Source organism: Paralichthys olivaceus, chromosome 2, assembly GCF_024713975.1.
Source record: "Paralichthys olivaceus isolate ysfri-2021 chromosome 2, ASM2471397v2, whole genome shotgun sequence".
Classification (NCBI taxonomy): domain Eukaryota; kingdom Metazoa; phylum Chordata; class Actinopteri; order Pleuronectiformes; family Paralichthyidae; genus Paralichthys; species Paralichthys olivaceus.
In genome coordinates this window covers 12,392,711-12,417,474 of record NC_091094.1, presented here as the reverse complement: position 1 = coordinate 12,417,474, position 24,764 = coordinate 12,392,711, and the positions used below count along the sequence as shown (strand labels likewise).

Sequence of the window (24,764 nt, the reverse complement as noted above, 5' to 3'; positions counted from 1 at the left end):
CCAAAGAGCATTGACGTCAAGAATTGTATGTGTTTACCAGCAGTACCACTGTGAACCCAGGATGTGAAAAGCACTGCACATTAAGAAGTAAATGGCTGTTTTGACAAACTTTAATGAGGTGATAATGTACAAATGTCCTACAGTATAACAGGGTATTTAACAGTTTTCATCACAGACAGACTGAGGGTAGAGTTACTGTGGTTTGACAAACACTAAGATCCTTCAGGACATGTTGCTGCTGAAATCTGTCTTGTAAACAACGCCTCCAGTCGTCCAGGTTCGACTGCGTCTCTTTGAGCAGAACATCTGGGACGCTGAAAGAGTAGAGACAACATGTGTGACATGTGGAGCCCGCCTCCCATGTTGCTGCAGCTGTAGTCACCATCAGGGGTGTCATGGACAGACAGTTTTCAAAGCTGTGGGTCTGATCGAACCAGTAGGTTACAGGGTAACCCAACAGAAGACCAAAGACTGTACACAGGTTCCACTCTTCACATTTCTCTCCGACACAAAGAGGTTTCTGAGCCTCCTCTAGTCGTTCACACTCTCTCAGCAGAGGCAGGAAATCTTGTATCATGCTCTTCTGCTCTCCTCTAAGCTGGTCAGCGATGGCAGGCTTCTCAAGTGAGTGGCAGACATCTATCACAGCCGCTCCGCTGCCACACAGCACCTTTTCTAGATTTGATCTGATTGTAACTGGGTGAACAATTAGAGCGTGTCCATTTAAATCCAATGTGAGAAGAGATTTAGACACAAGCTGGGAAGACTGCAAAGAGCTCAAATACTGCTGCACCTGCTCTGAGCTGGAACCGTTACTGTCGAACAGCAGAGCAGGTTTCAAACCCAAATCAACAGCCAGGACCTGAGCAGCCAGGTCCAGACTCTGAGGAGCAGAGAGAGACTTTCTGCCGACACACAGATGTTTACGAGCGGCAGCGACAAACAACTCCTGAGTGGACATGGCTGCATCAGTCACAGGACACACAGTTCAAATTGTCAAATATTAGAGTAACGAAGCGAGTTTCTGCTGCAGTTTCCCCAGAGTCAACTTGGCTATGTGAGATCTTGGAAATAATTTAATCAAAATGCCATTTCAAAATCTAGAACCCAGAAACAAACAGAACAGAGACACGAGAATGGATGTAATTAGTTGTCAAGCCATTAACAATGAAATAAATGTAAAAATAATAATTAAAAAAGTGAAGCAAATTCAGGTAAACAAGATGATTTGTTTTCATAGTGTAACTCCTCATATAGGTTTAATGATCGTTTGTTGGTGTCCCTTGTATCTTCTCTGTTGGTCCAAGACACCTGAGGGAACACAGACGTCGCAAATATTACATGACAAAAATGTTTTTATCTGCATTAGAGTGCAAGAAGACGATCTTACCATCATCCTGGTTTTGGCGGTGCTATTATTTTTGTTGTTATGTCACAGGCTGCGGAGACATCAGGTCAAAATCGGAGAGATTTCTTGCAACCCAGACACCTGCTGCAAACAAACCCACGTTGACCAGAAGATTCCTGAAAGAGAATCAACAGAAAAGTTTGATTATGAGGAATTCTGACAAAATTAAAGCTTTTGACAAACGGCACAAAACTCAAAATACTACACAGAGACGATGGCTACATTAAACTTCTCATGGAGCGAAAACAACCTTCAGTGTTTCCCCCATCCTCACTTCCTGTAAACTGTGAGCAGATCTGCTGTGGTGTAATCCGCTTGATTCACAATGAATGACTGCTTTGATAACAGAATAGTGATGAATTTTTTAAAGACAAAATCCAACACTGAAAAAACAGTTCAGACCAGGCAGTTTGTCAAAGCAGCTGACATGCACGTGTGACAGCTTACAGTCAGTCTGGAGCTGTCAAGGGCCCCTGGAATTCTGGGGGCCCCAGGCCAGCAGTCCACTTTGCCCAATAATCATAATTAGAATAATATTGATGTAATAGTAACAGTGGGGTTAGTGAAAGTTTTTCCAGTTGCTTTGATAATCTTTTAATCAAGTTGATCACTAATACACAGTCTTATAAAACCCGGTCACAAGATCACAACACGAGTCGTCCATGCACCTAAATGTTTGTCAGTCTGCGTCCCTGACTTTCTGTCGATGGACTGAGCTGATCGATTAATCGACTAGTCGCATATGATCAGCGATTACATCAAGACGACAGACTCAAGGGCAAAGCGTTAGCCGCGTGGCTAACGTTAGCACACAGGTCACATCACATGCTCTCCCCGTCGACTGACCTCCTGAAGTCGGTTCTGTCTGTAGCGAACCGACAGGCTGAGCGGACCCAGTCCGCCACACTGGAGGGAGAGCTCTTCTTAGCGTCCGGACCAGTCATCGTGCCAGCGTGCGTCAAGAACTGTAGCGAGGTGTGCTCGGAACTGATAAACAACAGCGGGCAGGAGGGGGAAGACTTTAGCTGAACACCAGTACGGTGAGAGAAAAGGCTCAAACCTCAGGCGTCCTCTGAAGACTCGCTCGCTATACGTAAAAAAAATGTCTGCCACCAGGTACCGTCGGTTCCTGAAGCTGTGCGAAGAGTGGCCGCGGGATGAGACCAAGAAAGGCCGCGACCTGGGGACGTTTCTGCGGCAGAGAGTAGCCTCCGCCTTCCGGGAGGGTGAAAACACACAGGTACCGAGGCTACGCAGTTCCGCGTCATGAACACCGAGATAAGCTGAGGGCTTTACCCGGACCAGGAGCACCAGCAGCCGGCGACCTTGTCTGCTCTGACCGTGTGTTGTTAACTAACACTGTGTCTTTAGTATTGAGACTTCGTAGGTTCAGCTGTGGAGGCCGAGAGTCACTAACTGTGTTTATATCTACATGCATAATATGTCTGTATACACACTATCTGTATATCTACACACAGTATTTGTATTTACATAATTTGTTTGTATCCACTCACAGTATTTATACTCACATAATGTTTATTTCCACTCTCAGTATCTGTATATCTACACACAGTGATTATAGTTACATCATTTTTATATGCACACATATCATTTTAATATCTATTTATCTTTTAAGGCTTAATTATTATTTTCAAACGGATATTTTGGATTTTGTTGATATTAGTCAATTAGTGAACCCAAATCCTATTATGAAAGATGCACTAATTGAACTAGATTCAGTGATTATATAAAGGGAGTAAAATTCAATGAATAGATAAATTCAGTCAACTCAAATAGGAAATCCCTTCAATTAAAGTATGTTTTAAGCAGTGTACTACTTGTGAAAAATATGCAACCAATTATTTATCTATTGATAATTGATTGATTATTTGTTAACTTAGCAGGGACAATGCACATACAGCAATAATCTACTTTCCTAATGTGAAGTCACTGGGTGGAGGCTGCAGAAGTAGAAGATAACAGCCATTTATCTTACACTTACAAACACAGATAACTTACTGACCTCTATCCTGCTCTTTACATTTCAACAACTTAACCTTTAACGTTTTCCCTCCAGATCTCAGATCCAGAGAAATGTGATCAGATGTATGAAAGTTTGGCTCAAATTAACGGCAACGTGTACAGACAACGAGTAAGTAGACTGCATCTGCTACATTTATTTCTTGTAATGGATGTTTCACTTAAAAAAAAGAATGAAAAAATTAGGTCAAATCCCTTTTCCTTCAAATGCAACAAATCCATCTGTGGACAATACATTTTCCTCCACAGCTAAAATCTGTCAGCGAAGGAATGAATTCTCCATCTTGTTCAAGAGTGAAGAGGAAACCTTGTGTCTTTTTAGCATTAATTCTGTGATAAAGATAATAAAACAGTTTATAGTTGGTGCAAAGGTCTCAGAGTCTGTAAATGTAGCAGCATTTTAAAATCATACTGGTCTTTGTTCACCATCCATCCCTGTGTAAAATCCAGTAACCTGTAGAAAAAGACTCAAAACTGTCTTTGTATCTTGGCACAGTTTCCTCGTGTAAGAGACACAAGCTTTACCGGTGTGACGGTGGAGGAGTGTAAAGTTCTGTTGTCAGGTATGGATTCACATCATCAGAAGCGCTGTGTTCAATACAAATAATATGGTTGGATTTAACCTGTAGGATGAAAATGACTGGAACATCAATCTGGATTTTACAGGGAGCGTGCAACAGATGGACGATGAAAAAAAGGGTCTTTGGAAGACGTTGATGGAGAGATTCTCCTCCAAATCACCAGAAGAAGTTCCAGAGAAATCTGCAGAAAAATAACTCTTTTCTTATTGTATGTACAGAAATACAACTTATTGTTGGCATCTTTTTGGACTGTCATTTTTATGAATTGTTATTATGGAACTTTTTTAAATGGTTAGTTGTATAGGCTGTTGCTTTGGAGGTGAAAGACTACATCCATCTATCATTATTTATGTATATCAATTATCCATTGAGTGTCTGAGGATGCCAAAGCCAATCCCTGGGGTACACCCCGGAGGGGTCACCAGTCCATCATAGCGCAGACTGAGAAAGACTCAGCAAAAGGACAAAGGGTTACGGAATACCATCCAAGCACATAGATTGGACTAAAACCCCTTTAAGGAGACACATTTTAAAATTGCAAATTATTCTTGAACCCAGGTTTGTTATTTAAGATATCTAAAAATGTATTTGGTGGAAATTAAGTTCGGGAACTGAGGAACAAGATCTCTAAGCATTAAGAGATCAAATGTCTTGGATGTTTTGACTAGTCTTCAGCATGAAACAGAATTTAACCAACTGGAAAAGAAGTCCGACAATATACCATATAACTCTATTCATTTTGATCCAGATCCAGAGAAATGAAAATCTGTTACAGTAACAGGTTGGGCAGAATCTGAGCTGCTGAGTGTGTATGGGGGAGATTCTGTGATTTACTTTACTCGTGCTACATTTTTACTTGTCCTGAAAAACAATGAACTAAAACTTGCTGTAAAACCTTGATATTTTTTACCACATATATTTCTTTAGCCAACACCAGCTCATTATAAATAACTTAATATTGTTGCTCACCATTCTTCCCTGACTGTGTTGTGGAAATGATAAACATTTAAAAGGTCATTTGGATCATTTATTTTAATTTGAGCAGATTTATAGCAGTAACTAAAGCATCTTTCTTCATCAGTAACACACACAGGATGGTCTTCATGAAAAAAACAATACATTCACATTGTATCACTATCAACTTCAATTGAAAACATGTAGCACAGTGAGTCCTGCTTTTGTGTTCTTTAAGGATATTGACAAATTCTGACTGCGTGGATGAGTTATTTTGAATATTGGCCATCATTCACACAGATATTGATCAGTCTTTGACAAGGTGATTTTATACCATCCATCCTCCATCATAGACTGACTAGTTTGTGAATCTGTGATCTAGAATTCCATAGAAAGAAAAATTGATTTGAAAACACTGAATAATGTCATGATTCTGACTTGAAGTGCTCTGGTCAAAGCCCACTGAGCCGTCCCCTACTCCTTTTTTTCCTCACGGTTGTCTCTCCATATGCAGTAGTTGAGAGAGGTGGCGAGGCACAGCCAGGTAAGGTAGGGCGCCATGAGCAGAGTGGCGGTGCGGCTGATGGGATACCAAGACACCATGGTGGCTCCGACAGTCCCAGTGAGAAGTACGATCTCCATGAGGGCCTGACATGGGCAGAGGAAGAGAGCCGGTGTAAAAGGGACCACAATGTACAATATTGAGTTGTGAATAATGATCCCATGTGTTGTCTCAGATAAAGAAATAATTCTCACCAGTTTTATCTTGTGTGCACCAAAGAAAATGGGAGTCCAGGCCCAGTTAAGAGCAAGTTGTAGCCCATATAGTCCCAGTGGAAGCAGTGCATCCTCAGTGAAACCTCCCAGTTCCTTCCACACCAGGTAGGAGCTGTACCTGCACCACAGAAAAGAAAAATACATGTATGGATTGTTTTATAAAATGAGGGTGGCACAGAAAATGAAAGACTGTATTAGTCATTGTGAGTTTTACCCCATGCCCGTGTACAGACAAGTCCAGACTATAGGGAATGCCGCGTTCGGCGGGCGCCATGATGGTTTCTGCAGGCTTGGGTACCAGTCCTTCACCTCTTTGCGTGTGATATAGCCACCGTACAGCCCCCCCAGGTGGGGCAGGGCGGTCATCCCAATCATAGGCAGCCACATTTTCTGAGATAAGAGCAGGAAATGTTGTTAAAAAATAACCTCTGTTTTGCATCTACTATTTTGTAACAATAATTACTTTTGGTCAGATGATTGGAAATTTAAATGCAGTATCAAGACATTTCCAACAATATCCAGCTCTACCCTCTGCCCCTGACAAGAGATTCAAAAGTGAGATGTTTCTCTGCGGCACGGGTCTTGGGACTGTTGACCCAGGACGGACTGCGTCTTGATAACAAAGCGTTTGCAGTGAGATAAAAACCTGACAAACGTGGTCTGAGGCTGTTGTGTATCACATCTACATATATCAGAAAAGATGAATGTAGATATTGATATGTCGGCTCCACTCAGTATAGCACAAGAAGCGTGTCTAACAAAGTGTTGGCCACTTTTCAAGGTGTTTTTTTTGTTTTCAATGAAGCCCTTGCTTTATATGAAGGACCCCTGCCAGTGAGGTTAGGTTTTTACCTTCCTTTGTCTGTTAATCTCGTAAAGTGTGGTTTCAGGAATTTTTATTTAGCTTTTTTCAATATTTTCATTTGATTTCTCTGAGAATAATGAATGTATCTTGATGGAAAAGAAGATCAAACCATACATTGTGCAGATATGTCAGTGTACAGTACTCTACAGTCAGTCACCTGGTTATTAGTAATACATTGTAGTGCAGACATGTTAACAATGTAAAAGATGGAGCTCTGTTTTGGTCTCCACCAACTCCTGAGAAAAAAATATCAGTCAGCTGTTTGTTTGTCGTTGGCTTTATTGTGTCCAGTGGTTTTTTTTACAGCCTTTATGCTTCAAATAGCTGATGTGGCCGAACTCATCTTTACCGTGAACCAACACAGTAAAGCCAAATGGCAAATAAAGGATTGTCTGACCTGACTTGACCTCAGCTCACAGTTGTGGGGCAGCTCATACAAATATATGAGGGTGGAGCTGAGAGGGAGGCTACAGCAGAGTCTGCAGTCAAACCTTTACTCGTGAAATAGCTTTTATTTTATGTTAAATATAACCACAATAAATACATCAGTATTAAAGTCCAGCACACCAACATCAGTATCAACCCCGTAAATCAAATATCAGCATTAAGTTTGAGGTGTTTTTGGTTTTGTTGGTTTCTCCAGTGTGAGTCGGCTGGTTTCACTGCTGCACAGGGAGATAAGTGTAACTTCGGAAGACACCATGAAACTTCCATCCTGAAGTTGCTGCTGTCTGTAACAACAACAGTTCCTGGTTTGCGGAAGTTCAGAACATGCAATCGAGCCCCAGACTTGAGTCAAGTGATCAAAGCCAGTGTCAGGTTTGGTTGTGAGGCTGTTAAAGGATCTTATCTCTCCGGTGAGTGAACATTAAGAATACAATCAGGAAGAAGTCAAAATAAAAAGCTGTGACAATACACGGGTCAAGGTTCAGCGTCGTAAAGTTACAGACAGCGTGTTCGCTGCTGACTGTGGGTCTGTTGTGAGATCGGAGCACTCACCCGTCTCCCTGGTGTCACCTCCTCTGTGCTGTCTTGTGTTGTGTTGTGTTGTGTAGTGTAGTGTAGTGTCCTCGAGCTGCAGCTACACACACACACACCCTGCTGCTGTGACACGCTGCTGTGTTGTGATATAAGAGTGAGGAGGGGCGGGGCTGTGTTATCTCTGCGCACACTCCCAGAGTTACACAAAAAGTGACGTCACCGCGCGCCTACCGGCAATTGGCCCGCGGGATGAGTAGCTAGTGACGTCAGCGAAGCTGGTTTCTAATTCGACAAACAGTGTTGAAGATGGATTTCCGTTTTTATTCAATTCATTTTATTAATCGGATAATTTCTCATTTACAAGAAGAGACGGACTTTAAATGTATTTATATAAATGTTTGAATTTATATTTAAAATAATAACATTATCATGGTAACCTTGTGTATGTAGACTACCCCTGAAAACGTTAGTGCTTAAACTCTGTCATTGTGAATTAGTTCTTCTTGCACGGTTTATAACTAAATTATTCTCATTTGATGGTTTATCAACAGTTTTCCTCAAAGTTGGTCTGAAATGAATCTGGAATTTCTGTCATATCAAGATCTTAAACCCAGATTTGCATTGACACTTAGCTGGATGGTGACCATGGTTAAACCCTTTAAATCTAACAGATTGCTTTAGTATGGATATATTTGAAAGAATGTTGATATAGTATCTTTTAAGAGAGCATTACATTTTTTGTGATTTACGTTTTTTTGATTTTTACCGGAAAATAGTGCAAATGTAACATAGCAAGGTCAATTTAAAAAGTATAGTAGACAGCAATGAAAAAAAGGAATGCACTAAACACTACTATAATTCTGTAACTGTGCATACCCTCTCAGATGTTGCACCTTTATTCTGGGCCTATTTCAGAAGTTTATAACATTTATAACCAGGTTTTGCTACTTTTAAAGTTTATTTTTAATTTTTTTTATTAGATATTACAATAGAAAAGATTCATTTAACATAAAAAATTGACTGCTGCTATATTATTGTCTGTAGACATAGTAGTAGCAGTAGTAACAGGGAAATAAAACATGGCTGCAACAGTTTGGTTGATTGATTCATTGATTAATTCACTGAGCTGAACATGTTGTAGGCTTATATCATAATTTCTGTTACCTTGCCTCCCAATCAGCAGCCAACTTCAGAGTCGTTGGTTATTGGTATTTAGTGCCTAAATAAACATGTATTATATCACCACTGTGTTCCAAAGGTCAATTAATACAGACATGAATGTTATCAGTGACTTATTTTTATTTCCTGGATGCTTTACAAAGCGCAAACAGCTGGAGACGAGACGACAAAGATGATGTAAACGTCAAGGGTTAGGGTTAACCTCCTGTTCCTCTGTGAGGGTTTTAAAGAACCAAATCCAAAAGCGACTAACATTTAAAGTCATAACGACTGTGGAAAGATTATTATGGATGACAATTCTCAACAAATGTCACAAACTTAAAATGTGTGACATAGCTTCATCTCTATGACTTCAATTGTTATTCAAAAAGATTTTCAAACACATCAATGTGTTTATAGGTGATCCAGGCAACCAACACTCATAGGACATCTTAAAGGGATAGTTCACCCAAAAAATATAAATTCATTCCTTTTTACATTTGGATGAATGTTAAAAGAATTTGACATTTATAATAATAATAATGAACAACTATGATATGAGGTAAACCTGACTCACCAGAGGTTGCCCTCACAGACTGTATCCCCACCCTCTGTGCAATAAATATAAATATTTATGAATCATAAACTGTGCAATAACCATACTATACATACCTTGCAATCAATCATGACTGTGCAATAATGTGCCATACTCATCCATCCACTGCGCAATACATGTATTACTCATACTGTGCCATAATCACTGCTGTGCAATACTCATTCATGTGCAATACAGCGACTTGAACATAGTTACATGTTTATTTGTAAATGTTGTCAATTTCCACTATTTCAAATAACGTATTTTTGTACTTTTTAGTGTTTTTGTACTTCACAATTTTTCACTATAATTCCATTGTACACCCTGTTCAATGACAATAAAGCCATTCTTATTCTAGATGTGGAGGATGGAATGAAAACATTAACTAAAGTTGTAAACGCATATATTCATGTACTATTCTCTAAAAGCAACATAAAAACCACTTCATGTGCTCCTCCATCCCAGTGCATCCAGTGATGCTGTGTGGTGTGCCTCCCCCCTCGTCGCCCTCCTGTCAGGCGGGCAGAGGGCACACCTCTCCTCCTCCTCCTCCTCCGTGGTCCTCCAGCGTCTCGTACCTTCTTGCCGCTCCTCTCAGCCTCGTTGTCTGCCGGTGAACTCTCACCCCAGCTGCTCGGGAAATGTCACACAGGCAGAGGCCCGTGTTGCAGTAGGGGGGCGTAATGGGAGAGGGCAAAAAACAACAACATCTTTTTTACTGCATCATTTTACGCGCTCTCTGTCGTGGAAGTGCCACATCCAGCTGCCACCAGCACCTCCAGCTCCAGCAGCAGCCGCCACTGATCGCAGCCTCAATGCTTCTCTCGCATTAGGGCTAATATAGATATTTATATATATATATATAAATATATATATTTATATATATATATATATATATATATATAAACCGTGCCAGACATGTGAGTAGCAAACCATCGCTGTCCTCCTCCACTCACACGTTCATGCTACGTGTTCACGCTATTGTAGCGGGGACAGATGCTCATTGAACCGTGTGCTTGTGCATGTAAGTGTCGTGGTGGTGGTGGAGGTGGAGGTAGCACCGCTGCTGCACCGGGCTCTGTGCACATCGGCGGGCGGAAGGTGAAGCCTCGCCGTCGGCTTGTTTTAGGGGCTGTGTGTCGGCTGAGCTTCATGGAGCCAGAGAAACACACACACATCCACTGTGACAACATGTGTGTGTGTGTGTATGTATGTACTGTAGCTTAGCTCCTTAGTCTGCTCGCATTGATTCAAGGTAGCTGTGTGTGTGTGTGTGTGTGTGTGTGAGAGAGAGAGAGAGAGAGGCTGACAAAGTGTGTGTTGAGTGGCATCTCCAGTCAGATGTGGAGGCCCAGGTTTGAGCACACATGGTAATGCAGCACTGTGTGTGTGTGTGTGTGTGTGTGTGTGTGTGTACCAGCTCCTTGTCAGCCTCACACACACACACACACACACACACACACACACACACACACACACACACTGTGCAGGACTCCCAGGTGTGATATTGTGTGTTCACAGGTTGGAGTTCTCAGATTGTTTTGTGTATTTGATGTAAAAGTCCTCATGTGTCTGCTTCACGTTGACTTTAGTTTTCCTGTATCTCGCTGCTGTTTCCTCTCGAGTACATTATTCTTTTATTAACTGAACAACAATGTGGATACCATCGGGCTTATGGCTGCAACTATAGTGTTTATTTTCTTCATCATTTAATTATTTCCTCAATGATCATAATGTGTCTATATAATGTGGGAAATAGTGAAATGGGCAGTCCCATGCTACATTTGTCAATGTCATCAGTTGTTTGTTTTATTCAACCATATCAGAGATATTCAGTTTACTATTTAACATTTACTACAGTTGAAAATCAAGTTTACTCTTTACCACAGTGAAATATTCAGTTTACTACCACAGAGAAAGGCAAAGCAAATTTCACATTAATGTTCTGTCTGATCGATTAATCGACAGCTCTAATTGTGACTATTCAGCGTTAAGATAACATGGGGTTTAATGTCTGATTACAATCTTGTTCACTCAAAGTCCCACAGTGAATGAAAGAATGTAAATGATCAGTGATTTTTTTTAAATAATAATATTGATAAATAAAGCAGATTTAAGTGTATATACTGATCACACTGTAGCCAAGATCTGGACCACTTATATGGTCAGTATCTCTGCTGATACGGATATTGTCTATTCAATTGGTGCAAATCTCAGTCTGCTAATTAAGGTATTTACTGTGGTACTTATTATTAGTAATTGCTTGAATATATTTTTAACATAATCCAACTTTTGAAACTTTAATTTAATATTTTTGAATGAAAATGAATGAAGAGCTCTGTCCATCTATATATCTCTTATTTCTCTTTTGACATCTCTGTGAAACACCACATTGCCATGAAACCACCTTTATTTCTACTCAACGCATCGAAGCGAAATGTATATTTGACATGTGGCTGCATGTGATGGGTTCTCTGTCTAAACCACATGTGTCTCCTGTCTCAGGGGGAAGAACGTCATGCTTCTCTCGAAGATGTCAGTCCATCAAACTAAGTGGCTTGTGATGCCGATGCCCAGTAGAAGATCCTGGGACTGAGACGTGCATCCCTTCACACTGATGGCCTGGACTGAGTAAGAAGTTCTAATCGTCAGTGTTTCATGGGCTCAAATTAGAGTCAGTAAAATGATGAACTTTTAAATTGATGCTGACAAGTAATTCTATTGTAAATCAGCACAAGATATCAAAGTTTGTACATGTGCAGAAAAGATTTGTATTGGTCATCATCCAGTGAGATTCACGAGAAAAAACTCATGCTGGTGACTTCAGTGTCACAGACAGTGTGGGACATTTAAGCGCTTTGTTTTAGTCACCGGTTTTTGTTTTGTTTCTGTTCACAGATGTTCACAAAGTGCTTCTTTTTCAGTGTATTTGTGTAACTTCGCCTCTGTTTTGCTTGATCACTAAGGCTACTTCAAACCATAAACTCTTGACTTTACAAGCTCTAAATCTTATTGACCTTAAATTGAGCCCCTAATGTTTAGTCTAGATTTGGTTGTGTTGAATAAATACATAGAAGTTGTTGACATTGTGTCGGAGAGTGTGTAATGATGTTTGCTTCCTCTGTGACAGGTTTCAGCCGGCCTGCTGAAGCTATGGGGAGCTGTTGGAGCTGTCTGTACAGAGACCCCATCCGAGACAACCATCTCACCAAATTCAAGGTAAGTAATTCAAAACATTTCTTAAGATCTGTTTGGTATTATACAGGCACCACGTGTACCGTCTGTTTCCAAATCGTTGGACTGTAATAAACTAATTTAACTTGGCACTCTTAATTCCTTCTCTTCGTGTTTTTCTGCTTTGTAGGTCACTAATGTGGATGATGAGGGCAACGAGCTGGGCTCTGGCATCATGGAGCTCACACAGACCGAGCTCATTCTTCACACACGCAAGAGAGACGCCATCCGGTGGCCATATCTCTGCCTGCGACGCTACGGCTACGACTCCAACCTGTTCTCTTTTGAGAGTGGTCGCCGCTGTCAGACTGGGCAGGGTCAGTACAAACGCTCTGTTTCTCTTGTTCGGTTACAGAGCCATACAGTCATGATGGTTACAGAGCCATACAGTCATGGTGGTTACAGAGCCATACAGTCATGATGGTTGCGTGTTTTATTTGATTATTTTACGTGTGTCTTGAATAAAATAAGAAATCAGATCACAAAACACCCAGACAGTGCGTCCATCCAATCAGCGACGAGCCTTGTCGATTGCAGATACCTCCCTTAAGTGTTCCAATTTGTGTTTTCTTATTTGCAGTTGTGTTTTGTGTCTTGCCATTGTGATTAATGCACTGTAGTATGGAGTTTCTTACTAGGCATTTTCTCAGGAGCGTAGTTTGTTTTATCTTGTTAAGTTAAAGAAAACTCATGTATAATCTTGATAACTCAGCATTCAAACAAAAAGACTATGTCAGTATTAGTGTTTTTTGGCTTTGACTTGTAGCACCAAACCTTCTCATTCAACTTTTAACATTGTAAAGCAAAAAGAGAAGCGACGCATTAAGAAAGAAATCTGACTCAGTGATAGCCTCGAAACAGGAATGTCTGATCTTAGTCTATGTTTTCCACGACACTGATGATCATTCTCGTGTAAACTTGTAACAGGACCACGACCACTTTCAAATTGAAGTGATTTACTGAAGCAGGTACAGATGATCGATATTTTATCCAGGATCCTTTTGTTAACCTAAAGTCAAGTAATCACTCGACCATTTATTCTTATGCTGTGTGTGAACCATTTATTTAACCATCTATCCTATTTATCCTGCAACCATTTGGTTCTTGAGTGTGTTTTTATTTTTCGTCAGTGGTGGATTGAACCATAACAATGTTTTTATTCATTTTTCCTTAACTTTAGGAATCTTTGCATTCAAGTGTTCACGGGCAGAGGAGATCTTCAACTTGCTCCAGGAGCTGATGCAATGTAACAGCATCAACGTGGTGGAAGAGTCGATGATGATGAGTCGCAGTGGTCACACACCGGAGATGGACATGTCTCGCACGCCACAGACTCCCAACAGTGAGTCACACAACCACACAAAGACAAATAGCACATCAGGCCGCAGCTGCAGACACCCGCTTCATACAGCTGTTTAGCGTTGGGTGACAGCTGTTGTCATCACTGCGACAAAGTTATCATATCAAAATATTGTCTGTCATAGTCCTGGTGTCAAAATAAATTCTGTTTGAATCTTAGTAAAACATTAGAATTTAATGAGCAATTTAAAATAACATTGTTGATAATGATGATTATTGAAAATCAGTGTGAAATATATCAGTCATATAGTGATGAATCTACAGAGAATTATTACCTGAATCTGTGAATCCTATCAGCTCACTGTTTTTAATTATACAGCTTACAGCTTTCACTTTTCCTTCAAGCTCACCAATCTCACAGCATCGGTTTGAGCCACAGCAGGCGGCTGTTTTCGGTCAGAAAGCCCCAAAATCTCACTGTACCCTCCCTGCTTAGTGCCAGACAGCAGAAACAGTATTTAGCAGCAAAACATGAAAATAGTTGCTAAAAACAAAAAACAGAATCAAAAGAAAGTGGCTGTTGATATGATTTCAAACGATTCCAAATGTTTTCCCTGTAACTGCCGGCTGTGTAAATAAACCACCATCTGCTCACAAGTTCCTCATATCAACTTTAAATGTGACAAAAATCTATCTTAGATTTAAATGCTGAACAAAATGCGGCACTGATATCCCATCTCAGCCCTGAGGGATTTGGAAATCTTAAATGAAGCAGTTTCAGCGTTCGAAAACCTTTCTGATTAAAACTGTATTATAAAGAAAATAAATGTTAGTAAATGTCTCTCTCTCTCTCTCTCATGATTACCTCGTATGATGATTGTGGTTGCAGGACAGAGTTGCCTTGTTGTCGGGTCATATTCTTGTTGACATTAGTCTGCTCATTTTATCAATGAACAGACAAGAAACAGAAACGTGTTCTATAAATATAGAATATATAGATGAATATATATACATTTGTGATTTTGCACTTTTCCTCAGAGGTTGTTCATTGTCATTAATACAGGTATTTATCAATGCAAAGTCTAGCCAATGAATGAATGAATGAATCATACCTGTCTTGACATTTGAACAACTCTGATAAAGGTAAAATGGCTGAAAATGTTTAGGGAATAAAACATGGTGTCTTGTTTAATGTTGCTAGAGACACAGGTTGAATCTATTGAGCCAAATCAAAACTATTTCGATTGTCCTTGAATTTCAATAAAGAAAAAAGTTCTAAACTGAAAAATAAAGAATTAAATTATTACTGTTTCTTCCTTATTAATTTCTTAAAACATAGAAACAGAAATCTGTGGTTTGATGCTGCTCATTTCTTTGGGTTTGGCACGTTTGCATCTGTTGAGCTCACTGAATCAATACTCCACCTTATCACAAATTCTATCCATGCATACATAAGTCTTTATCTGGAGTTTAACATGGTCACACTTATCTGTGTTTGCAGCTCCAGCATTCCCTGTTCAGGCTTTTCCCAATGGATACCCTGGTTATCCAATCAGAGGCGACTCCTCCCAACCCTCTCTTGCTGATGATCATGGACATAGTCTCATGGGTTTGGACGACCAGGTAACTGTCATGCTCCTCATGGCTCACAGCATCTGTGCTAGTTCACATTTTCACTGTTTGTATTTTCCTCCCAACAGACCCACACCTATGTAAACACTGTTAGCATGGAGGGGGATCTCTCTATGCGTCACTGTGTGCACTCCCTACCTGAGGTGCGGCCCAGCACTTTCACCGAATCAACACGGGGAGCCATGCCCATCGGTGGCCAAGGAAACCCGCAGTCCAACCTGCGGTGCTGTCCCCTGGAGGAGCATAAAGATCCTCAGGTGTTTTTACAGCCGTCCTCCCAGGAGGTCAAATTCATGCTGGGCCCCACTCCAGCACAGCGCCATCTGCTGGAGAGAGAGAGGGAGAGAGAGCGCGAGAGAGAGCGCGAGAGGCATGGGCACAATCCTCACAACCTTCAGCCAGTAGAGGGTGCAACAGGCTCAGAGACAGAGGGAGATGAGCCCTCTATGCACCTGTGCAACTCTCACTCCTATCACCATTTCCATCACCATGCACACCGTCACCCGGGTCACAAGCACCCCGACAGCTGTCAGAGCGGTGAGCTCACCTACGAGAACATCAACGGCCTGAGGAGCGTCCGGAAGCAGCGACTGAGTCCCAGCAGCGTGTCGCAGTCTGTTGGTTCCAGCAGCAGCAGCAGTACTGGGGACAGTCACTCCCACTCCCTCCTGCACCCGCACCCCCACGGCCCGTCATCTCTCCCCCCGCAGGGTTACGCCTGTGAGAGGGGCATGGGTGGGGGGCACCGTCGGACAGCTTTGCTGAACTACGAGAACCTGCCCTCTCTTCCCCCTGTGTGGGAGTACAGCGCTCTACAGCGTGATGATGAGCAGGAAGAGGATGATGACGAGCAGGATGATGAGGAATATGAGGAGGAAGAAGAAGACTTTGATGAGTACGAGTTCTCAGAAGGCCCTGGGACACCCAACGGGTACCACCAGGATGGTCGCATCCACAGAGACGCCCTGCAGAACTATGTCAACACAGAGCAGGTCCAGCCGCCCCGGCTCCCACATGCCTGTCCCCCGCATCCCCGGCCATGTCAGCCAGACAGAGGGGGAGGAATATTTAGCTTTGATTTCGGCAGACGATCGAGGTCAGGGGTCGGAGGCTGTGAGCACGGCCACATGCCTCCATCACGGCAGCTGAATTACATCCAGGTGGACCTAGAGGGAGAACCTCCCTGCCAAGCCCTCGGTGGCGGGGGTGCCCAGTCCCAGCCACAGCACCAGCGCCTGCCACCCATAAAATGTGGCGCACAGGCACCCCGGCGCAGCGAATGCTACGCAGTCATTGACCTAAAGAAGACCGCTGCCATGTCCAACCTGCAGAAGGCTCTGCCCAGGGATGATGGGACTTCCAGAAAGACTCGCCACAACAGCACAGACCTGCCTCTGTAAACAGTGTTCGAACTGAAGAGGAGCGATGAAGACAGATGATGGCTTATCCTCATCTTAGCACACTGGACCCTTCACTGTCATCCATCCATTCAACTGTCGGGCTGACTAATACAAATACAGGTACCTAATTAGAAACTTACTGAAAACTATCTGTGCATATAAAAGGAAATAAGAAATCTCTGAGGAGAATTTGCCATTTTATCCTTATTTATCAGATATAGGGTGTGAAGCTCTGTTGGGAAATCTGCAGTTTTGCAGTTTGCTGGATATATGGATGTGTATACATGAGCATAAAATCATACATATGGATGAAAATCATACATTTATGATTTTATGCTTAGCTATGACTCGGAGCAGTGACCTCCGTTCTCAGTTGAAGTATTCATTGCCATACTGTATTAACACATTTTCTCAAACCCATCTTCACTCACAAATATTGTTTCTATCATTAAGTTTCAACACACACCCATGTTTCAATTTTTTTGAGAGTCAGAAGCGTGACTCGTTACAGACGGCTCAGATTAGTCTGTATTTTGGAAAGTTAAAAGTTCTGCCAAGATACTGGCCAATGTTTATACCTCATCGCAAGCACCTAAGTCTAATGTTGTGGCTGATAGAAGTTCTTTGTTACGATATGCCTGTAGAGCATTTTGCACACAATCCTATGGAATTGTATTTTATCATATTTTAGGAATAGTTTTGTCCAAATCCAGTTGAAAAAGTGGAATAAAATAAACAGAACAGCAGGAGAATTAGACCTAAAACTGAACAATGGTAAACGTAGCACACACACAGATTCAACAAGCGTTTGCTCCCTCCTTATCCACATGCAGCAAAATGAAAAAAGTAGCATATCATCTTTGATCACAACTCCTACATATCATCCCCGACCTGCGGAAGGTCCACAGCGGTTTTACGCTTGTCACGTTGCACTTTCGACCCCGGGAGCCACTGAAACGCGCTTCGTCATGATACATTCGCTCTCTTGGAGTCACAGGTCTGACCAGTTCCTTTTTTTACCAAAAGCAGGAGGCCAAATACTTCATGGACATTCTCAGTCAGCAATGTAGGCAGAGTTTATTCCAATGTTTCTAATGGCGACATCAGTAACCTCAAATAGTGGCATTAAGCTATGACCTCACATAAAACGTGCTCAAACTGAAATTTGTCAGGTGTGAGTGGTCGATTTAACAGATTAATCAAGTATGTTGCAAAGTCATGCAGTGGAGATTTTTGTGAGAATATAAATCATCCTTCATAGTCAGATATTTATTTATTTATTTCATTATTAATTTATTCCTTTCTTTTTTTAAATTGTAATAATTTAGTTTTCCATGTGATGACTAGCGTTTTGTAAACCAGTTGATAATACGGAGACCAAAGTTTCACCTCAAATTATCACTGGAAACTGGTATGTTACTATTATGACTGTGCGTAATTATATTTTTTAAAAGAAACAGAGAGACTGTATTTATATTTTAAGTGCCAAAACTTAATTGCAAACTGTACAATGAATAAAATCTAACGTGCCATTAGGATTTATAGGACAGAGGGGCAAAAAGTGAAAGCAGTCGGGATACATACCTAAATCCAACTTTTTAAGGATGACAGAAATTTAAAATAATAAAACTGCACATTCCACCTCATCCGCATCGACAGCCATTTCAGAGCGAGTGACGAGGACGGTAATCTTGTAGTCTGATAATCACAGTTCGGGTGGTTTTATGCTGCTACATGTAAATACGAACAGTAGCCCATGTAGGTACTTGTACAGGTACTTGTCAAAATGACGCGATGTCAGATCTTTTACCATGTTGTTAATAGAAGTAGCATTGTTGTGTTCTTCTGAGAATTTTTTTTTCTGAGCGGTAGAAAATGTAATGTGCCATGATTTCAGAGAATGTTTAATTTCAGATTGTTTTCCTGACACACTGACTGTCTGTTATAGAAGAGGTAACAGAAGCACAGGCCCACTGACGCTGTCATCTTTGTGTTGAGCGCTCACATCAGGTTGATATCTTCAGCCGACAGACGAAGGCCAAAATGTTCTAGATTTATACACGTGTGTGGGCCTTCAAATGCAGATGTGTTGTGGCTTTTAGCTGAAGCTGATCTTTTGTTTCTTAACAGCGAGTTCAAGAGATGGATACGAGGTACGAATACAAACTCTTAACTTCTGATAAGGATGGTTATTTTGGCTTTTGTGTGACTTGAGTTAGGATTAGCTGAGCTGCAAAGCTAAGATGATGATTGGCTTTTAAATTCATTGTTGTGAGTCTTGGTCACATTAACGTTTTCTAACCACGCCCTGCAGACGAGAGAAATGGAAATCTCAGTATTGAAATACCTGCATACTCTACATAACTTAGGTTGTTACTTTTAATGCATACCTGTAATTCTTTGTCAATCATTTACCCCATAACGGTCAGCAAATAGCCCAGGGTGAAATCTTAAAAATTTCTCAACTCTTTTTTTGTCAGAGAAACAGAAGATATTTAATTAATCATTTGGAAAAAAAACCAATAATATTTTCACATCTGAGAAGAGAGAAACAGTAAATATGTTGCATTTATTAATTGAATTACATTATGAATATTTTGATAAATAATTAGTTGATCAACAAATAAATGTATCTTTCAGCATGAGATAGTCCCCAAACTATCAAGATAGGTAGAGAACAAATATAAATAAAAATTATTCACTTGCTTGCATGGCGGAAACTCAATCATAATTCATTATGTTAGAATCCGTCAGTTAAATTTTTGTCAATATATTAATGATATATAGTCCAAAAATGTAAGAAAGTAATGAACATTTTATATCTCCCATCGTCTAGAGCACCGTCTATAAATAGACTTGATTCATTCACAGTTCCACAAATCACCAATTCCAGCAATACTCCCACTTTCAAAAAGTTGGATCAGCAAATATTTGCCATATTTATTGTTGATTTGATAATTGTATTAATATGTAAAATGTCTAGTGACTTTTTCAATGTTTTTTTTCCATCCAACAATTCCAAAACCCTCCAATTCCCAATTTACAATGAGGTAAATATGCACAAATGAGCAAATCATTTGGCAAAATTATTTGATTATTGACTCAATCAATGAATCAACTTTCAGTGATATGGATTTAGATGATAGCCGTCATTTGATAGACCGAGTTTTTGATACATTTCCAACACAGAAGCCTTAAATGTCCTCGAATCAGAAGTTGACAGTTTGTATTGTTGCTTGAACATCATACGCTGATGTGAGATTATTAAAAAATGTCTCCTCGATAATGAAAAAGGCCAAAAGTCTTAGCTCGTCCCAGGACTGACATTTTGACTGTATTTGTGGAGATGTTGTCATGAACTTGGAGGGATGTTTACATTTTTGCAATAATAGTTGAATTATTGTTTTGTTGATTTTAAATCAGACCAATGTGTAAAGTGTGAACTTTAAATAGTCTATAGAGCTGTGGGCTTAATGTGTTTAATCGCCTGTTCTTCTGTGAATCCGCAGTCTAATTGTTACTATTATTATCATCATTATTATTTCAGGTTCAATGTTTTCTGTTCAAGTTTCATAGTGCGGTTTTAGCTATGAAAGTTTAAAAAAAAAAAAGAAAAAGATGCCTGTTTTGACTGTCAGACTCTGTGTTTGCTTGGACTCACATTAACAGTGCCATACAGCAGTAAAACCTTTGCCAGTACTTCAATTCAATTTTATTGTATCAAACTTTAAACCAGTGTTGATGTTTCACTCAGGAGTGGTTCATCTAATTTATCAGATTATAGTGACGTGTTTTTATGGCATTTAAAAAAAATATCAATGTTTAACTGTGTCAACTTTTTTTTTTTAATAACGCAGTAACCTCACCACCACCCAAACCAGTGAACAGTGATTACAGCATCATTACCGCTCACCCCTCCTGTGTTGACTGATTAATAATTAATAGATATCTTAAATAATTGTTTTCCAGGCCATTTAGCACCAAAACCACCCAGTGATCTTACTGCACTTTGAGTTCAAACCAAGTGCATTTCCAACCCTCATAAATAACTGTGACTGGCTCCATAACAATGCGTTTCTATTTCATAACCTGCCGTGTTTATGCTCGAGGTGTCATTCACACAGGTGTCTGTGGACTTGTTGTGGGGGCAGGGAGCCCAGTCAAGATAACAGCTCTTGTCACTAAGTTCCCAAAACTGAATTTATTGAATGGGTTGTTAAACAAAAGGGCTTGCTGTGTGTATTCTACAAACCTGAGCATGTATGTTCAAGGTCCATTTGTGGAAGTGTCTCTCTGTGCCTTTCATAATCAAGCTGGAAAACATTTTCACTGCTGTTTATGAGGGCGGTTGATGTTCAAAAAAAAGAAAGAAAGAAAAGAAAGGAAGAAGTCACCACCCGTTGTTGAAAGGGGATTAGGTCAAAGTGGTTTCATATTTCGAGTTAGATTTTAAAAGTAATGTGCCAACTCCTAATTATTCTACACTGAACTGTTTTGAAAATGTCTGTTGAAGGGATATTTGGGGTAAATACACTTTTTTGCTCTCTAACTTGGAGTTCAATGAGAATATTGATATGAATCATGTCTATATGAAGATGAAACCAGATTCCTGTTAGCTTAAACCCAGGAAACAGTGGAAACACTTCAGTAATCAGCCTCTTTTTTAAAACAAATCCAGATCCTGGAGGGCTCACTAGTTAAAACCTTGGACCTGTTTGTTTAGTACATACAAAAAAAACCTGCGTGACAGTGGTTGCCAGGCAACCAGCAGAAACTTCAATCGGTCACTGCTCCAGCTTTGATCGGTGGAATTTGTATATTCAAATGATGGGAGTCGCTGGTTTCCCTTTTTGTGTTTCCTGATTTAAACTGACCTTGGAGTGACTGCACATTCACGTTTAGCCTACAGACATGAGTTGTTATCTTTCCCTCTCGCTCTCTCAAGAACACAATTAGCTTATTTCCCAAGCTCTGGAACTAGTCCTTTTAAATTAAATAAATCCTAATTAAGATAAACGGAAACTGCCTTTAACATTAATAATCTGCTCAGTGGTTTAGGTGGGAGACACATTTGATGTGATTTAAAAAGTTGTTGACTCATGACTCGTATGTTGTTTAGCATAATGATGTTAATTCTGAGTAAAGACGACAGTGTGTTTGTCATTTTGATGCCATGATCTCTCATCAGCTGCCATTTCTCTCCTCATTGTGCTGAAGAATGTGGAAATAAACCTCCTTTCAGAGATTTCTGTTTTTTTCTGTGTACTTTTCCATTTGATGACTAAGTGGATAAGACGAGACAAAAATACACATGTCAATTGTCAAGACTAAAAACTAAGGGCAGAAAGAAATGCTGTTTGCACCATAGTGCTTCACATCATCTCCACCAGTGGTTTACATCATCATCTCTTCTTTGATGATTTTTGTCCATCACCTCCCACCAGACAGTCATAATTTAAATGTCATATTGTAAAACCTCAGCTTCCTGTCCACGCTATACGAGATAGATCTGTTAAAATAATGAAAGTATCAGAAAACTGTAATATCTCTTCTTCTTATTATTATTATTGTGTAACTTATTTTCCGATATAATTTCGAAATCTGCTTTGTTTTCCTCTGGTTCGAAAGTGTACCCGCCACCAGGGGGTGATGTATATGTACGGGTCTGAGCTGTACATCTTTGTGACAGATTTGTGTGTTTACATATTGGTTACAAACTTTGTGACTTTGATATCAACTTATGAAGCGAAAGAGTTTCAAATATGCTTGAGCATGACAAAACCCGGGACCTATGAGGAACTGCAGGTACTCTGACTCATGATGTGAGACTCACGTGTCTCACTCCTGTTGTTGACTCTTACTTGTGATATGAATGCACAGCCGAAGGTTTAACCATACTGAATATTTTTGCTGAAAGAGGGAAGACTTGTTTTTGTCTCATTTTGAAAAAAAGAACTTTGTTGTATGTTTCTGTGTCCATCTTTATAAATGAGTGAGGGTCTCATCCTGCTGCCATTAAGAGGTGTGTTATCGGACCTCCTCTTCATCCCAAAAACAAAGTGAGCCTGACATTTGGTGAATTTTATCCTGAATTTTATCAATTATAGAGTGTGGATTTGTGCAAACTGTAAAAGTAAATGTAATTCTAATATTAAAATGAAGCTATGAAAATATCTTACTGCGCACTAAACAGTGTCTATTTTTCTTCCTTTTACGTTTTATTGTCTCAAAAGAATCAATAAATGCATTCAAGTAAAACAAAGTTTTTCATCATCTTTGCCTCCTCGGTTCATAATAGTACAACTTGTAGACATTATGGCATTTACGAGGTGCTTTTTCAAGGTTGTTCCTATAGAACATTTTTATAAAATGTAGCAGAACAAGATGCTCAACAATCCGAACAATAAAATATAAATATAAGAAAAAAGGTCATTTTTTAAAAAGAGAGAAAACACTGAAAGAAGACACTGAACCCAAAGCTTTTTCAGTCCATTGATGATAAAACTTGATCACTCCTGGAAGTGAAATGCTTTTTATCTTTTTGCTTAATTCCAAAGTGAAAATTTGAAGACAGGCTTGAAGCTGGCCTGTTATAAAATGTGTGTAGTGCGATACTCCCACCCTTCACACATCCTCTGGCACAACAGCTGAGAAAACCTGCTCTGTGAGGAAAGAAAGCATCTTATCTGTGAGGACTCCATTTTAATTTAAGTTGTCTTCTTGTTGAGGAAGTGTACGTCTGTCCTGCCTAGGATCAGTTATTGTTACCTATTATCCACGTGGACATAATTAATTGCAATTACATTTTATTCAGCACTTGATTTTGCAGCTGAATATTTAACTTCTTTTGAGCATGTATATGTGCCTGTGTGTGAACAATTTAAATGTACAGAGCATGGTCCTTGTTGGCTCTAGACAGATTTACAGCAAACTAAATAGTCTTCAGTAGTAGCTGTCTCATCTTGTTTTTATGTCTGTGTAGATTTTTTGACTCATTGTTTGAAAAGAGGTGCCTCACAAATAAAGCAGAGCTTTTATTGTTTCAACTGTACCTGGTGTCACTAATAGCCTGTTGAAACAGAACACAGGTACAAGGACAATGCCAGTACGTGTCGTCATGAAACCTGTTCTTTAACTTTGTCATTTGAGTGTTGGATTTCTTTCTGACGACCTGAAACATGATCACCTCAAATTTCCAGTTTCCCAGAGGAGTTTTCAATACAAACACTTCAGCTGCTTCACTGTGTAACAAACAGTGGCTTATAGCTTTCTATGTGCACAAGCATGTGACAGGAAGTATAGTGGAGAGGCTGCAGATTTAAAAGAGGAGAGATGTTAGGCAAGAAGAGAAGTTTTGGTGACTTCTAAATAATCCAGTGGGAATGTAAACTGGACTCATCAGTCAGATATGACTGTGTTGATGCCTCCTCTGCATCCAGCAAGTTGGGCAATCGTGTCCCCTTTTATTTGTGAGGTAAAATCAGTAGAGTGGAAGAGTTCAATTGAGCCAAATTACTGAAGATTCACCGTGCGTGCACCATCGATGTCTGGACAGAGCTTCAAGGGGAGATAACGTGGTGGTGTGTGGAAAAAGACCTGTTTCTAGTTTAGTTAAACTGGTCAAACATCAGCGTGGACTTCTGTAGCCACTCCTTTCATACACACAGTAGCTATCTGTTTCCTGTGGTGAAGGCTTTGTGAGTACTGAGGATATTTCCTTCCTCCAGTTCATGACGTGAAGATGATCATAATGTCGGTGACAAAACTTCTCAAAGGCACAAGCTGCAAATGTGAGCGGAAGCTTTGGATTTGTTTCCCTGGAGGAAATCACACATTCCTA

At 40.2% G+C, this 24,764-nt stretch overlaps 5 protein-coding genes across 6 annotated transcripts; 2 read left to right on the top strand and 3 right to left on the bottom strand.

The window, feature by feature from the left end:
• Window positions 1-92: 92 nt before the first annotated feature.
• c2h1orf74 (chromosome 2 C1orf74 homolog) lies at window positions 93-961 on the bottom strand. Its single transcript, XM_020108486.2, has one exon. It carries the CDS (start codon window positions 959-961, stop codon window positions 170-172), a length of 792 nt encoding a protein of 263 aa, XP_019964045.1. The 3' UTR covers window positions 93-169.
• On the bottom strand, window positions 93-2,439 carry tomm6 (translocase of outer mitochondrial membrane 6 homolog (yeast)). The gene is made up of 3 exons (XM_020108490.2): window positions 2,255-2,439; window positions 1,391-1,524; window positions 93-1,311 (listed from the first exon to the last, which is right to left on the bottom strand). The coding sequence occupies exons 1-2, from the start codon at window positions 2,350-2,352 to the stop codon at window positions 1,428-1,430; spliced, it is 195 nt and encodes a 64-aa protein (XP_019964049.1). The 5' UTR covers window positions 2,353-2,439; the 3' UTR covers window positions 93-1,311; window positions 1,391-1,427.
• On the top strand, window positions 2,428-4,268 carry uqcc2 (ubiquinol-cytochrome c reductase complex assembly factor 2). Its single transcript, XM_020108488.1, has 4 exons — window positions 2,428-2,648; window positions 3,486-3,560; window positions 3,945-4,011; window positions 4,115-4,268. The coding sequence occupies exons 1-4, from the start codon at window positions 2,511-2,513 to the stop codon at window positions 4,222-4,224; spliced, it is 390 nt and encodes a 129-aa protein (XP_019964047.1). The 5' UTR covers window positions 2,428-2,510; the 3' UTR covers window positions 4,225-4,268.
• Window positions 4,269-5,046: 778 nt separating this feature from the next.
• tspo (translocator protein) lies at window positions 5,047-7,810 on the bottom strand. The gene is made up of 4 exons (XM_020108487.2): window positions 7,625-7,810; window positions 5,975-6,150; window positions 5,740-5,878; window positions 5,047-5,631 (listed from the first exon to the last, which is right to left on the bottom strand). Exons 2-4 carry the CDS (start codon window positions 6,145-6,147, stop codon window positions 5,458-5,460), a joined length of 486 nt encoding a protein of 161 aa, XP_019964046.1. The 5' UTR covers window positions 6,148-6,150; window positions 7,625-7,810; the 3' UTR covers window positions 5,047-5,457.
• Window positions 7,811-10,136: 2,326 nt separating this feature from the next.
• On the top strand, window positions 10,137-21,306 carry frs3 (fibroblast growth factor receptor substrate 3). 2 transcript variants are annotated; one of them, XM_069536422.1, is made up of 7 exons: window positions 10,137-10,279; window positions 11,865-11,990; window positions 12,490-12,578; window positions 12,724-12,910; window positions 13,774-13,935; window positions 15,394-15,515; window positions 15,593-21,306. In XM_069536422.1, the coding sequence occupies exons 3-7, from the start codon at window positions 12,513-12,515 to the stop codon at window positions 16,922-16,924; spliced, it is 1,869 nt and encodes a 622-aa protein (XP_069392523.1). In that variant the 5' UTR covers window positions 10,137-10,279; window positions 11,865-11,990; window positions 12,490-12,512; the 3' UTR covers window positions 16,925-21,306. The 2 variants fall into 2 exon arrangements, with proteins under 2 accessions (XP_069392523.1, XP_019964042.1); XM_020108483.2 differs by lacking the exon at window positions 10,137-10,279 and having other exon boundaries at window positions 11,852-11,990.
• The last annotated feature ends 3,458 nt before the right edge of the window (window positions 21,307-24,764 follow it).

Bases quoted from the DNA above. Each gene is read 5' to 3' on its own strand.
- frs3 (XM_069536422.1), top strand. From the start codon at position 12,513: ATGGGGAGCTGTTGGAGCTGTCTGTACAGAGACCCCATCCGAGACAAC. The intron at 12,911-13,773 runs GTCAGTACAAAC...CCTTAACTTTAG, and splicing joins CCGCTGTCAGACTGGGCAGG to GAATCTTTGCATTCAAGTGT. The intron at 13,936-15,393 runs GTGAGTCACACA...CTGTGTTTGCAG, and splicing joins CACGCCACAGACTCCCAACA to CTCCAGCATTCCCTGTTCAG.
- uqcc2 (XM_020108488.1), top strand. From the start codon at position 2,511: ATGTCTGCCACCAGGTACCGTCGGTTCCTGAAGCTGTGCGAAGAGTGG. The intron at 3,561-3,944 runs GTAAGTAGACTG...ATCTTGGCACAG, and splicing joins GCAACGTGTACAGACAACGA to TTTCCTCGTGTAAGAGACAC. The intron at 4,012-4,114 runs GTATGGATTCAC...TGGATTTTACAG, and splicing joins GTGTAAAGTTCTGTTGTCAG to GGAGCGTGCAACAGATGGAC.
- tomm6 (XM_020108490.2), bottom strand. From the start codon at position 2,352: ATGACTGGTCCGGACGCTAAGAAGAGCTCTCCCTCCAGTGTGGCGGAC. The intron at 1,525-2,254 runs GTCAGTCGACGG...ATTCTCTTTCAG, and splicing joins GACAGAACCGACTTCAGGAG to GAATCTTCTGGTCAACGTGG.
- c2h1orf74 (XM_020108486.2), bottom strand. From the start codon at position 961: ATGTCCACTCAGGAGTTGTTTGTCGCTGCCGCTCGTAAACATCTGTGT.
- tspo (XM_020108487.2), bottom strand. From the start codon at position 6,147: ATGTGGCTGCCTATGATTGGGATGACCGCCCTGCCCCACCTGGGGGGG. The intron at 5,879-5,974 runs GTAAAACTCACA...TCTGTGGTGCAG, and splicing joins TGTCTGTACACGGGCATGGG to GTACAGCTCCTACCTGGTGT. The intron at 5,632-5,739 runs GTGAGAATTATT...TGCCCATGTCAG, and splicing joins GTGCACACAAGATAAAACTG to GCCCTCATGGAGATCGTACT.